Raw genomic sequence first — 13,723 nt, 5'->3', positions numbered from 1 at the left:
CGAGAGAGTCTTATTCTTCTTGTATGGAGCTATGATAAGTTAGAAGCTGTCAAAAACGCGAGGCGGGAAGTCCGGCCTGGAAACCAAGTCGCTTGGCCAACGGTTGATCACCCCAGAGCATATCTCGGCATTTCATGTGGCGGCCAATGGTTCATGGGGAGTAGCACGGTTACATGCTGTCAGATGGTAAACGACGAAAACAGGGAGGATAGGATGAGTTTCCATCGGTGTTGAGATCTTGTGCACCGTGCATAGCCCCTCATTAGACAGACAATGCACTGCCGACAACTTATTCTTGTGATCTTTCCAAACGAAAATAGGAGGGCGGAAGAATTAACGAAAGTATTGGAAGCTGTCAGGGATTCCTTGGCCCATACAGAAGCCCGGAAACAACCACGAGGTTGCAAGGGGCCAAGGGTGGTCAAGGCTAAAAACGCCATACGTGGAAGATCTATGAACTTGTCAGCTATGTCTTTGCATGGGGCTCTCGCGGCGGACAGGGCACGGATAAAATCTTACAGATCTATGGAGAGACATCGAAAAGATCACTTTTGCTACTATGATGAGGCTGAAGCATCCTTGTTTCGAAGGACCAAGCTGGGAGCGGTTGGGTGGCACAGATGGTTACTTACCTCTAGGAGATAAATGTAAATGCTGCATTAGTGAGAGAAGTTTTAGTTCAAGAACATTGTTTCGTGACGAAGTTTTGTAGTTAGGCAGAATTTCTTTTTCTAAAGAGGATGGTTAGCGAGACAATCTTGATTCTCCATGATTCTCACTAATCAAATTATATACCGTTAATTTCAATGTACTTCTTGAACCTCACAGTAGCCAAATAAAGAAGAGCTCGAGGATGTCCTGGCGACGTGGCTTCCCATATCCAAATGTACTGTCGGTCTGATTCCTTTCCTTGAGTAGAAGAAATCTTTTGTATGATAGTAGCCAAAATAAGTTTCCGGCCGTAGATCCAACTCTGGAAACTGAACTGGTCTACCGCGGAGGAACACAGTATTAGAGATATGAGTCAAACATGGAATTAAATACAGGGTTGTTCACATTATCAAGGATACCTTTTGCTTCTTGAAGAAATATTGAACTCTTTCTTCTCCCTGTTTCATAATCGGAGGTTTAACGAAATAAACGCGAAAAGCATCTGAAGAGTCATCTTGAGGGCCTGGAGGTTCCATGTGGGGGATCGGCCGTCTCGCGGCTGATGATACTGCTTGTCACTTTAGCTCCTGTTCGAACACCTGATAAGATGGAAATAGCGTTACCTGAACATTTTATAATGGGAAGTTGCTGTTGAGTAATCGTGGAGATAAACGGCATTAATAGTGTACAGACGGTCGTCATTGCGATGGCCTGCTTCGAGAGTGCAGTATTTAAACTGGAGAGGGACAGCCATCCCAAATACTACCACGGGGAAAGTGGATTAGTTAATAGACGTAGAAATGGAACTTGGTCACACACTTTTGCCCAGCCATTCAACTGTAAAGCTTTCCAACTTCTTTGCCCTCCCGATCCATTTGACGATTCAAAGCTAGGGCGATGCGACAACTCCGTCTCACTCGATAAAGAAATATGAGGCCGCGGTAGGAGCTTCTGCTCTTCGTGTTTCCGTTTTCCCCGACGTGTGTGTTCGAGGAGGGTCTGCGCTTCATGTCCGAAACATTAGTGTTAGCCGTCAGAGGATCTATGCTGTCGACAGTGCTTGTCGTTGCAGTTCGCAAAGGCGGGTTAAATGAGAACACTGAAGGCAACGGTGAGGTTGATTCAGTCGCCGTAGAGATCGTTGATCCAGCTTCGAACCGATACCCTCTCTCTTCATACAGGGGAGGAAGTGGATTAGTTGGCTCATGGTGGCTAGCATCATTTCAAGTGGAAGCTCTTTTCAGTGGGGTTTCAATCGCATTTTGTGAAAGCAGAGCCTTGTTGAATTCATGGTGGGAAGGCCAAGATCCATTTCCATGCTGAGCTGAAGCGTTTGCCTTGGGTTCTATGGCGTTGAGAACCCTACGGTGGAAAAGATCAGGCTGGCCACAAATTGTCTCCCACTCCTCGCCCTCGCCAGTGTCTGCCCGGTTCCTTTCCAGCATGGCGAATTCCATCTGGCGTTCCATGGCAGCTAGAATTGCTTGATATCTGTCCGTTGCGTATGTGACACCTGCGTCGATCGGGAACGAAAAGGAAACATCCCGATCCAAGTGGGTGGGCACGTTGATCGATGTCGATGTTGGCTCTGCGCGCAACTCCGCAAGCATCTTTTCCATGCTCATCAGTTTTATCCTGATACCAGCGGTTTTCTCCCTGAACGCATGTCAGAAACACCAAATTTCCCGCAATTTCGCTGCGAATGATATAGCCCAAATGAGGTACAACCACAGTGACTGCTTATGCCTCTCGATTCTTTCCTGCAAAGCTATAATGTCCTTCTCTCCCCATGCCAAGTGCCTGACAACCTCCTCTCCCAATCGAGTCGCATTTTTCGATTTCATCAGAATCTCCCTTGACCTGCGGATACTCACGCGCGGGCTTGGTGGCTCGAGATGGTCGTTTCCTAAGGACTGCTATTGTAAAACAGAATATTTTTCCAGATGCGCTCGAAATTCTCTTAATGTAGTTTCCACCCCGCGGAGCTCGATGCAGGAAACTTCATCCGTCTCTTCGAGAATAAGATGGAAGCATTTTAGAAGATCCTCAAAAAATCTAGCACCTCTTCACGAAGCCCAGTGATGACCTGCGCTGCACTCGTGGGGCCATGTCGGCAATTAACGATATAATGGCATATTTCGATTAGGCTGAAGCTGTCTGAAGGAGAAAATCCAAAACTCATGAGGAACAAGCTGTTCCCTCCGGGCTAGCTTTACAAAGGAAATCGGGGAAGCTGCCGAGTTGGCTCATATGTCACTGAATCCGTGATGCAATATTAGAATTAAGAAGTCGAACGGTCCAAGAGTAGCACATAGCTTTAGTGATACCCGCTGAAGTAGACCGCGGTTGGCAAAAACGAAACACGCCGTAGTAGATTGTGAGCAGATGGTATATAGCAAATACCACACTCTATCTTCTTAGTCAGTTGTGTCATGACGCGGGCAGTTCTTCGATTCTGAACAGAGAACAGACCGTAGCTCCGTTGAGATGCCTGATATAATAACCTCCCGCAAGTGCCAAGCCAAACAGAAGGGACTATCCGTTAGCTTTCTAAGGTTCCGTCAGCGGATCAAGCGCCAATAATGGACCCAGTCAGTGGGCGTGTGAGGCTGGGTCATTGCAGTCATTGCTTGGGAATTGCCTGTCCTTAGGGCACAAATGCCTTTGATATTCCGTTTTTTGCTCTCAGACCCAGCCGGCCGTGCCTTGGTATTTCGTGGAAGCATACGGAGAGGTTGTTCCAACGACAAGACAGGCGGAGAGCATCAGGGCTCTCGGAGGACATGGCAAAGGGTCACCATATATATCTAGCTCCTTGGACATCCAGAGGCGGGACAGGGTGAACTGGTTGAAGTTGGTCAAGGCGGATAGCATTAAATCGATGATGTACTACGGTATGCCCCGGTATTTTCGTTAGTTCCATCCTAATATTTTAGTGGCATTCTAACCATCATTCTGGGGAGGGGGTATATGTGGCATTCTCGCGTTGAGCACGTTCTCATTATTATAGAATAATCTGTAGAGGAATCAATAATCATATTCATATCTAGTATAGTCATCACCTGCCTGTATAACTGTCTGACAGTGAGCTGGCATCTCTGCTATAAGCTCCTGTAGCTGCTCCTCTCTCATAACATCTCAGACAGCTCTAATCACTTCTTGAAGTGCATCACAACTTCACAAGACAGATTCTCCTCATCTTCACGGTTCTTCTGTATTCACAGCTTCGTATGATTTCATACAGTCTGAGAATAGAGTGATCAGTATGCTTCTGAGAAGTAGCTGCACTCAGATTGCATCTGTATTGAATCTCTTGAGTCTTGATAGACAATCTCAAGATGATTGAAGATATTTTCATAAGTTCAATCAAGACTGAAGAAGAAAAATATCTCAACATTGATTGCAGGTTAATTGCTTTGAAGATGTAGCAGAAGATTCAAGAGCAGCAAGGAGGTTCATCTTGATAGACAATAATAAAGAATAGTGTGAATGAGGATAATAAGAATGAAGAGAATAAGAATCTTCTATTTGTATGAGAATGCCACTAAAATATAGGGTGGAACTACCGAAAATTGAGGGTCATACCGCAGGCTAGGCGGGCACTGCTCATGATTCGGGGCGTAGAGAGGTCGCTGCGAGAAATCATCTGCGCGGGATGACAAGACAAACCCTCTAGAAAGAGCACTAGCTGTTAGTCCAGTATTCCGATAAAGTTAAAAGTAATAAACAGAATATAAAAAAATACAAAATGGAAGAAAGATAATTAAAAAAAAAAAAGAAAACAAAAAGTAACGGGCAAGAAAGAAGTATATAATAGATAGCCGAACGCGGGGATCGAACCCGCAGCCTTGCGGTCACACGATGTTGTGACATAAGAGCCGCACGCTCTACCGATTGAGCTAGCCCGGCGCTTAACGTTGCAGCCCGTCGCGTCAGCCAGTCAATATAATCGCGCTGCCCGCTCTGGTTCTCAATTTGTCCAATTCTAGAAGTCCAAGACACCTGCATATCGACGTTTGGATAAGGAGAATTCAGAAGCTCTCCTCCCAGTCTGATATCAAGGAGTGCTGAGGAACTAACGCTATCGCGGCCGCTGAAATGTGCTGTCTGAGACGAGCCCAGGCAACCGCTCCTAAAATAGCTACAAGGGAAGGAATTTAAATTGAAATTCAATGAGTTGCCCTCATCCCGAAAGATTATATATATGCGAAGGATGAGTCCCAGACCGCTAATCCACGAATGAATTGACGGTTGAATGGAGCCTGTTTTCAACACTCCGTTGCCACTACCTTCTTCAGCTATCAATGAATTTATGACCACATTTGTCGATGACCTTCTCACTTACAGCAGTAAGTAACCGGAGGAGGCCTGATCTGAGAGAGCTGCAGGATATAGTTGCAGGCCACCCCATCCAATGCCTATTCCATGTGGCCGGAACAATATCTGGATTCATTATGAATATTAAGACTGACCCAGGAAGACTTCCGTGATTGTTGACTGTTGTATTCTTTCAGCTGTCAAAGGCAGTTCTGTCGCTATTAGGGTTTCTATAGCTTTAATATATGGTTTAGAGAATCATCTGGTCATTTAACTCCCTTCTGTTTCTCCTGGTTGACCATAAGGGATGATGGGTTGCCTTGGAGTGCTGCCTGTCAACAACAAATTTGAACTACTGAAGAAGATGTTAATCACCTAGATAATACCCCAGCTTTGGGCCATTACGATCTAGGAAGAGAAATCATCTGGCAACAGAGACAGCGGCCGGAAGGATGCGTTTGCACGCCCTCACACAAGTACCAAGCCAGTTGCTCGCATCCTGTCGCATACTGCTGTCGTACTACGAATGGTATCTGCCATGGCGAAGCTAAGAAATGGCCAACATTCTAAAAGAGTGAGAGGCGGAATTGGAATCTCAACAATATGAACGGTGAAATGCCCTGGATAAGCTCATGAATACCAAAAGATTAAATACATAACCGTTTACACTGGGAAACATTGCCAATATCGATGAACGGGTGAAAGCCCCAGCCAGCAAGCTGAATAAGTTGAACAGATCCACCTAGAACGCGAGACATGCGAGCTTTACTGATGCTAGAGACCCTAAACCTGAAGATCAATGGATCCCGCCGGACAACCTGATTCTGGTGATCGGACTTATGTTTAACCAAAACTGTTTAAGTCCGTCAATGGATCAAGGAATCGTCAATCTAAGAACACCAGGATTAGCCGTTCAATGGTGGGTTGTAACCACAAGGACTGTTAGCGGTACTTGGAGAAAATGACCTCGCGGGCGCACAACTCTCACACCTGTTGGTCATCACTTTTCCAGAACCTTCAACCGCTCATCCTGGAATTAGGGAAATATTGGCATGGATAAAGCATTATTATTGCTAGATACAACGGAAGAAGGACAATACAGACCATGCCAACTCCTGCCGTTTTGGCGGCCGCTATAAATATTTTCCCTGAGGCTCCATAAACCCATACCAAGAGCAGATCGACAAGGGAAATGTTTATTCATTTGAAAGAATTATATATCCGCGATCATGGATTATTTCAGCAAGGAGCAAATTTCAGTTCCCTTCGCCACAGCCATAGCCAATAACGGCGAAATAACCAGGCTCCCGCCCATTCATATATCTACTCTGGATTTCTCACCGCTATTTTGTTTGATAGAGAGTCCATAGTTCATCTTCAGATTTTCTGGACGAATTATGCAAGATTTTGGGTGTTACGCTGAAGCTCTCCATCCACGCCCAAGCTGTGGACGGACAGAAACTGCTGACCAGAAATTACCGAGGAAGCTACAACGGCGGCGACGAACTTCCGACGCCGCTGTGGTCCTATTGGACGGGGCTACCTCCGTTCCCAGCTTCAGAAAGATGTGCCACAACCTCTGGGTAGGGCTGACCCCGGAGACAAGAGAATGGTCTGAAGAGCTGCCAGAGGTTGAACAGCAACGAAGAAGGGCGTCTGAAAGTTTACGAAACAAAGCATGGAGGACCAACTAAAGGAGCGGAGCGGCCAAGCCAAGAAACCACGAAGCGAGGCCGAACTTGGGGTGGAAAACAGAGCACTGTTACTCGTTAAACTTACAGGATTTATACACCAGGTCGATAGCTAGAAGAGCAGAATGGACCCTCTTTGGGGAATCGACGAAGTGGACATCGCATGTCAGTCGGAGTAGGCACCGGGCATGCGGATGTACGCTGTTTTCACCGTCACTTTGATTTGGCTAACACCACCCTCATACGCGTCGCCAGTTGAATTTGAATTCTGTGGCAAATGACTCTTTCTAGAACAGAAAGGCGGAATACCCATCGACAAATGTTAAAAGGGTCCCATCTCAAACCGAGGAGGTTCCCCGCTGCAATGCCATGAAGAAATTCATTTTGCTGTTGTCAATGCTTTTCAAGTGCATTGGTTGTCTCAAATCAGCTATCTGAAAAAGAAATAGAGGAGACTTTCAATGTAAATGGCTCTTGAGAGTCAGTTTACCCAGCTCTATTTCAGTGCTGCCAGAACAAGCTGCAGGCGTTGAAAACTGAGCAAGAGATACCAGTGTAACCTACCTCTGCATCTTGAACTGAGCAGAAGCTAAGCTTCAGTATCCTACTTGCGCAGAATCCACCAGCATCCTGGAGTCAGCTGTTTTACCCTACCTACTACTCTCCTTGTGGCCTAGATGGCCAACGGGTCCAGTCTAGCGAGATGAGATATTAGGCAAGCTGTGCGGTCTCCCTTGGCTGTGATTGTTTAGAATGCACTGATATATTGTTGCAGTAGGACAATGCTGGGTTCATTTCTAGTTCACCAGCTGACTGGAAAATGAATACCTATGGTTTAAGCTCCAGTTTCAACTAGAGGCCATGTCCAATGAGTGCTCGCTCACTTTAGCTCAATGACAGTTTGTCTCACGTACATATTTAGCATGTACGTAGTTTAACTAGCACACTGCATGTACTGTATGGTATTTACTACGCGCAATATATTGATTTTCAATTTTGGATTGGAGCATCAGTTGGAGTGTTCAGGTTCAAAGCTATGAGTAACTCTGAGTTCACTTTGTTTCTGATCCCAAGCCTTCTTGCAATCGAGATTAGGATAAAAAAATACAAAGGGACTTGCTGGTATAAAAACAGGTTGAGTTCCCTTTACTTTTTATTGTTTTCTTTCGATATCTCACGGTAGAGAGCTGCTGACTGAGGTAATATATCCTTTTATCCATTATTTTCTCTCCCCGGACCATTCTAACCTACTCGCTATGAGGAGATTAGATTAGACAATCTGCAAAACACCCAGTGTGATCGTACTACAGCTCAATTTCCTCACACCCCGACAAAGATATAAATTATCCAAGATGATACTAATTATTCATTATACGATGAGTTTTGTTGGCTAATCTTCTTCAGAAAATCACCGGAGCCCCCGTTGTCGCCCTCCTAGCATCCACAGCTACAGCTACGAGTTGGAACTGCCATCGATCGGGCGGTGGTGGCCATGATACGTACGCTTAAACGGGTCCACACCCAGTTCAGCCGGCTATTTGCAGCGTCAAGACTTCATATCTCTACTTGACCAATGCTACCATGCGAAATGTCACGACCACTAAGGCCGATTGATCACTTGCCTCACTAGGAAGAATTCTTGCTATTGACAAATCTAGCCCTTACTTTATACGCCTGTGCCTCTTATGTTTTTATCCGTCGGGTGACTGGAACGAGGCCCGGACGCCGTTTACAGTTGGTTCGTTGCTTTTAGTGAGTCATGCTTTCTAGTCTCTAGTTAGTGAAAGGATTCTCAAGGGTTTATCTCCATGCTGCAGGCTGACTACGTCCCCGAGCGTATTTACTTTTGATTTGATCTTCAAATACTTAACTATAAGAGCCACATACTAGAAGCGACGAACACACTCAAAGATACATGTAAACGTCCCCCACAGGCATCCGCTCATCCAAACCCTCTCCGCAAAGGTAAATACACATCCCTATGTTGTCCCCTAAGATGTCTGCGCAAGTTATCCTTCCTCGTCCCTTTACCCCTTCCCTCCGAATGCTGACACCCCCAAACCGGGCAATATAGCGGCGTGAAATCCGGGACTGACTCGGGGTGTTTACGTTGAAGGTGCCGAATGAGGTCCTTGCGATGTCGAAATGCCTTCGGGCATTTTTCTCCGCTCCCCTCAATCATATATCGACATTTATATGGAACCGTGTGCTTTTTCATATGGGAACTGCCATCCGCATCAGCTTTTAAAGAGAACGAACTCGTGTAGCCTATGTCAATTGTTGCTACAGGGATAGTAGGAAACAGGAATCCAACCGGTGGGGCATGACAATAACTTACTTTAGCTCATATCGCCTCTCAAATACATATGAACATTCGGAACATCCGTATTGCTGAGCGAATCCACCTGCATCTGCATCTGAAACATGACTAGATTTGGATGGAGAAGATAGACCTCCCGACGACCCCAAAGGGCTATATGTATCGGTGTAGCCACCGTCATAGAAGAAATCACCGCTACCGTTCCACGACCCCTGAGACTCTACCGATACTGGCGCTGCATTTGTCCAACCGGGTGTTGCGATCACCGGCGAGGAGGCATTGGACACACTAGCCCACAGGCCGTCCCTCGACTTCGACTCCTCAATTATCGACACCTCTTGCTCCACGTCACGTTCAGAATCGATTTCCCCCGATGGTTCTCGTTCTCGTCCCAGGGGCCGCTGGTGCTGTGGCATCGGCCCCGGGAATTGAATATCTAACCATTTCGGTTCGATGAACGGGTACGGAAAATCCACGTTGTTTTTTGGTTCTTCGTCCCCTTCATCTCCATCGTCTCAATCCCCGTCATCTCCGCGATGTTGGCCCCTTTTGTTCCCGAATTCGTCCACTACAGCACCGGGACGAAGGGGGCAAATAGGGCGGAAATGAACGGGGTTGAAGAGATGGAGATGAAGAATAAGAAGACCATGGCTATGAATGCCTAGTGGGGGGAATTTTAACCTCCTACAGGGATATGGAGGAGATTTGTCTTCAGTCGCACGTTGCTTTCCCCTGGAATGGTAATTGTATATTCACAGAATTCACAGCAAAAATGGGTACTCCTCTGATTGCTTTCAAGCCGAACGGGGAGGCGAGTTTGCCCCGTCCGGCTGGTACGGTATCTACCCTTGTGAGAAGCAGATCAAACAAGGATAGAATTCGAAGAGCGTATAGAGGCAGACAATTGGGATGGAAGAATATAGATAGACACTATTGCCGGATGATGATCCCAGCTGCCAGCGGAACTGGAGAAGACGAACGAGAGAAACAAGACCAGGTCGAGAAAAAAGGAAACAGATTGGTCACCTTCTTATACTTATACGTCTTGTTAAGAAAACCCTTTTTCCACTTCCATCTCGACGCAAGGCTCGAGGTATGTTTTCCAGAGACAACTGGCAACGCTCTGAGACCTATATACATACAACCAATCAAATGTGCATTGGGGCCACAGAAACCCTACAATATTGGCCAAAGCTGCATTGTAGGCCTCAAAAGAACAACGCCACCTGGAGATGATTTCTACCATACGACGGTATTGGATTTCTTTTCTTCTTTTTTTTTCTTTTGTTCTTTATTCTTTTTTTAAGGCCTATCGATGTGTTTATGTGCCATGAGGAAAAACTTGCAGATAATGTGACATGTCAGGCTGTCTATCTCTGTATCAAAGTAGTCACAAATACGGATCGTATGCCATAGTCGCCTAACTCCGCAGCGAAGACTAAGCTACTGTATCCCTTTCTACCCGTCGTCCAATCCAACCCTCCCCCGATTTACAATATGCCAGTGGACCAGATCTCGGGCTGCAAGCGCATCCTCCAGGCTATCATGACCTTTATTCCCTGCATTTTGAATATCCCGTCCCAGTCTCTCTCTAGCAAGAGTCTTGAGGGACAATTTACCACTTCCTTTATTTCTCTTCTTGGGCGGCCCCTGCTTGCCCTTGTCAGGGGCGCTTTCGTCAGGTCTTGCCCCTGAATTGGGTGATTTCTTCGGTCCTTTGCTGCTTGTATTTGCATTCGACTCTTCGTCTTCATCTAGTTGATGTTCAGCTTCATGTTCATTTCCGCCAGACTCCTCGGTTAGAGGTGTCGCTTCATCTTTCTCAGCTGTTTCCTTGCCATCCTCCTCGGGCTTATCGCCTTCCTTTTTAGATTCGCACTTCTTTTCCTTTTCCAATAGGGATTCGATAATATGCGTATCAATGACCTTAGAATGGATCCAACGCAATGACTCCAAGTCATTATGAGCCGAATGCCCAACAACAACCGTCTGAGGTCCAACGTATCTCCACACGGTGAATCGAGCCATGTCTCTTCCCATAATACAACTCCCCTCCTTCATCGCAGTTTCCATATCACGTCTACTGACGCCGGAGAATCGCGTCCTGTAGTGCTCCATTTTCACGGTTGGATATACGAGACTGTCAATAAGCACAGCCGATGAGAAGTAATCTATCAGCGTAACCCGGATGAGCTCGGAATCTCCTGACGCTGCCTGACCCATTTCACAGTCAATAGCGACCGCGGCACGGGTATCTGGAGAGGACATATTTGGTGTCCGTGGAGTAGGATGGAACTGCCAGAGTCTCTGAATTTCCCCAGGAAGATAATAGCGAGCGATATGCTGCTCAGCACCGCTGCAAGGATCTGCGGACATGGGTTGGCGACAACACGACCATATCTAGGTAAATAAGCTCATGGGATTTTCATTTAGTAAGTGGATTGAATTAAGCGCGTAATTTTGTCACCTCCAAGATATTTTACACGGCTGAAGTAGGATGATATGGCATACCTTTCCTTGCCTATTCCACACCGGTGGACCTGGATGGAACTTGCAGGGTATAATCTTCTTCTTCGGTGTTGTTTTGGTCTCATCGTCCTCACATTTGCCATCACCCTTCTCCTTCTGCGAGGAGTCTTTCTTCTCACTAGCATTATAGTCCGATTTTATTGGGTGATCCTTGGATTTCTCCCTCTTCTGCACCGCTCTCTCTCTCGGGCGCATAACTTTCGCCATTGCTTGCTATCCGTTAGTTTCATCAATTATACTTGTGGGAAGTAGGCAATCAAGGGAGACGGAAAAAGAAAAAAAAAAAAAAAAAAGGTGCTTACTCGTGCCGCACCCACGGCATCTTTTCTTTTGTTCAAAGTCCTTAGTTGAAAGTGGGTTGAGAACATATCCAGCCTCCTTGAGAGTCCTTGGTTTGGCAATGAGGGCATTCAAGTGCAGCATATATTCAGGGGTCGCTTCGATGTTACTAGGGCCCAGCTCTTGCGCTAGTTCCGCAGTAGCGGTCTCGCTGACAGCTAGGGACGAACCATCATCACGTCTGTATGTCATGTCATGGGCCTGTTTAGGGGCCTGTTCAGGGGCTAGTAATGACGCAGGAGGTTGCTTCGGTCGTTCCACCGTCCTTCTAGCTAGAGGAACTGACGCAGCATGTACCTCTACTGGAATAGGTACCAATGGCGGGAAATGTAGATCCATCAGTTCTCTCCTGAGACGACCTTGCACTTGGTCTATAGAGCTTAATGCGTTGCTGGGTCTGCTCCAATTCCAGTCACCAGTTCTCTGCGCTGGAGAAGAGATGTCAGGGGGGTATTGAACAGATGCCGGGCTGTTGGTTGGTGCTATAGAGGTGTTATTATCACGCACTGCATTGTTATTTTTACCTTTTTTGAAAGATCTTCTTTGGGCGCGGTTGCGAGTTTTTATTCGCTCGGAAGTCGAGGATGAGGACTGCATTGTTCTTTCTTGCCCTGCAAGACTTCCCCCTCTGTTTCTTGTGTCGAAGTTGGACGCATTCATTGTGATAAATTCTTCCCTTTAGCTATAAATTCTGGGTGTTATTAGATATCTACAGCACCGGGGGAGGTTAGATGTACTCTCAGCATGAGCTTAGTTGTTACAAAGAAGGGTTGCACTTACAACACGGGCGTCGTAGATCAACACCAGGTATAGGCAAGGCGGCAAATTGTGTCAACCCCTTCTATAACAGCGGTACTTATTATATAAAAGGCAAGAGGCACATCGAAATCCCTCATGATCACTCCTACGCCAAAGCAAGAGAATCGGGGGTGGGGATATGAGGGGGGAAGTCAAGCTATAAGAACTCTTTTCTCCAGAACCTCCATGCCATTGCCTGGATTACAACGTAAAAGAATTAACACCAAGAATAAGAAATTAACGGAAGCAATAACTTACCTCCTCCAACCACCCAAGTCTCGCCCCAAGCGCCTGAGCCCGGCTGCATAATTGCGGCAAAGCCCATTCCATCCCCTCTGAACACAGCAGCGCAGACTAAAGGCCAATCACTCGATTCTTTCAGCAGCGAGCGCATAATTTGGTAAATACCTCTTCTCAGACGACTGCAAGTGACGTGGGCCAGTAAGCTGGCCAGAACCTCATGATGGTTGAACAGGATGGAGGAGATGGAGGAGAACGGTAGCCTGGTCCGCATACTTCCAGCATTCAACAACAAAGCAAGCTAGTCCTTGAATTCTGCCTTGGATTCTGCCATTGATTAACTACATGAGAAAGCGGGAAATAGAAATGATGCATAGGAAAGAGAATCTAAATCTAGATTTTAAAGAAGATATGCATGATAATAGAACTAGCTGTACAACACTATTTTTCGTCTCTCTTATTATTATTCTCTTTTAAATATCTGTCCTGACACTCGGTCGAAACTAATCTCTCCGCCATAAGCGGCATATTTGTTCAGGGTAATAACTACCGTGCTGTGCTGTGGTAATTGAGAAGACCTTTTGAAATAATTAAGAGAGCAGAGAAGCTATTAGTCTCTTGATATGAAGTGAAGTCTTGAAGAAATACTGAGCACTCTTCTCTAAGCTGCAAAGTAGTAACTTATACATGAGCTGCAGAATCTCTCCTGGATTCACTCTGAATATGTTTTATAGAGTTCTTAGTTAAATATATACTTAACAAAGGAAATCCCAGTTATGTATGTGATATTGTCAGAAAGCAGAAAAGTGCACATAACTACAGGGGGGAAAGGGGTGCG

At 46.1% G+C, this 13,723-nt stretch overlaps 4 protein-coding genes and 1 non-coding gene across 5 annotated transcripts; 1 reads left to right on the top strand and 4 right to left on the bottom strand.

Annotated features, from left to right (window-relative positions):
- Window positions 1-1,874: 1,874 nt before the first annotated feature.
- Window positions 1,875-2,270, bottom strand: BDBG_05117 (uncharacterized protein; the record flags this gene model as incomplete). Its single annotated transcript, XM_031721995.1, has 1 exon — window positions 1,875-2,270. The coding sequence occupies one exon, from the start codon at window positions 2,268-2,270 to the stop codon at window positions 1,875-1,877; it is 396 nt and encodes a 131-aa protein (XP_031578756.1).
- A 2,200-nt stretch (window positions 2,271-4,470) lies between these two features.
- Window positions 4,471-4,560, bottom strand: BDBG_17189. Its single transcript has one exon. It is a non-coding gene; the product is annotated as a tRNA-Lys (tRNA).
- A 1,369-nt stretch (window positions 4,561-5,929) lies between these two features.
- On the top strand, window positions 5,930-8,085 carry BDBG_05116 (uncharacterized protein). Its single transcript, XM_031721994.1, has 2 exons — window positions 5,930-7,858; window positions 8,064-8,085. Exon 1 carries the CDS (start codon window positions 6,366-6,368, stop codon window positions 6,660-6,662), a length of 297 nt encoding a protein of 98 aa, XP_031578755.1. The 5' UTR covers window positions 5,930-6,365; the 3' UTR covers window positions 6,663-7,858; window positions 8,064-8,085.
- Window positions 8,086-8,463: 378 nt separating this feature from the next.
- Window positions 8,464-9,504, bottom strand: BDBG_05115 (uncharacterized protein). The gene is made up of 2 exons (XM_002624300.2): window positions 8,998-9,504; window positions 8,464-8,808 (listed from the first exon to the last, which is right to left on the bottom strand). Exons 1-2 carry the CDS (start codon window positions 9,393-9,395, stop codon window positions 8,565-8,567), a joined length of 642 nt encoding a protein of 213 aa, XP_002624346.1. The 5' UTR covers window positions 9,396-9,504; the 3' UTR covers window positions 8,464-8,564.
- A 644-nt stretch (window positions 9,505-10,148) lies between these two features.
- On the bottom strand, window positions 10,149-12,522 carry BDBG_05114 (RNA exonuclease). Its single transcript, XM_031721993.1, has 4 exons — window positions 12,355-12,522; window positions 11,811-12,275; window positions 11,491-11,705; window positions 10,149-11,379 (listed from the first exon to the last, which is right to left on the bottom strand). Exons 2-4 carry the CDS (start codon window positions 12,184-12,186, stop codon window positions 10,438-10,440), a joined length of 1,533 nt encoding a protein of 510 aa, XP_031578754.1. The 5' UTR covers window positions 12,187-12,275; window positions 12,355-12,522; the 3' UTR covers window positions 10,149-10,437.
- Between the last annotated feature and the right edge of the window lie 1,201 nt (window positions 12,523-13,723).

Source organism: Blastomyces gilchristii (genome assembly GCF_000003855.2).
Source record: "Blastomyces gilchristii SLH14081 genomic scaffold supercont1.10, whole genome shotgun sequence".
Taxonomy (NCBI): Eukaryota; Fungi; Ascomycota; class Eurotiomycetes; order Onygenales; family Ajellomycetaceae; genus Blastomyces; species Blastomyces gilchristii.
The sequence above is the reverse complement of the archived record's forward strand: the minus strand, read 5'-3'. Positions and strand labels throughout refer to the sequence as shown.

Coding starts and splice junctions, on each gene's coding strand:
- BDBG_05116 (XM_031721994.1), top strand. CDS start 6,366: ATGCAAGATTTTGGGTGTTACGCTGAAGCTCTCCATCCACGCCCAAGC.
- BDBG_05115 (XM_002624300.2), bottom strand. CDS start 9,395: ATGCCACAGCACCAGCGGCCCCTGGGACGAGAACGAGAACCATCGGGG. Junction 8,809..8,997: donor GAGAGGCGATATGAGCTAAA/GTAAGTTATTGT, acceptor AAATGCCCGAAG/GCATTTCGACATCGCAAGGA.
- BDBG_05114 (XM_031721993.1), bottom strand. CDS start 12,186: ATGGATCTACATTTCCCGCCATTGGTACCTATTCCAGTAGAGGTACAT. Junction 11,706..11,810: donor ATGCCGTGGGTGCGGCACGA/GTAAGCACCTTT, acceptor CAATGGCGAAAG/TTATGCGCCCGAGAGAGAGA. Junction 11,380..11,490: donor TGTGGAATAGGCAAGGAAAG/GTATGCCATATC, acceptor TTATTTACCTAG/ATATGGTCGTGTTGTCGCCA.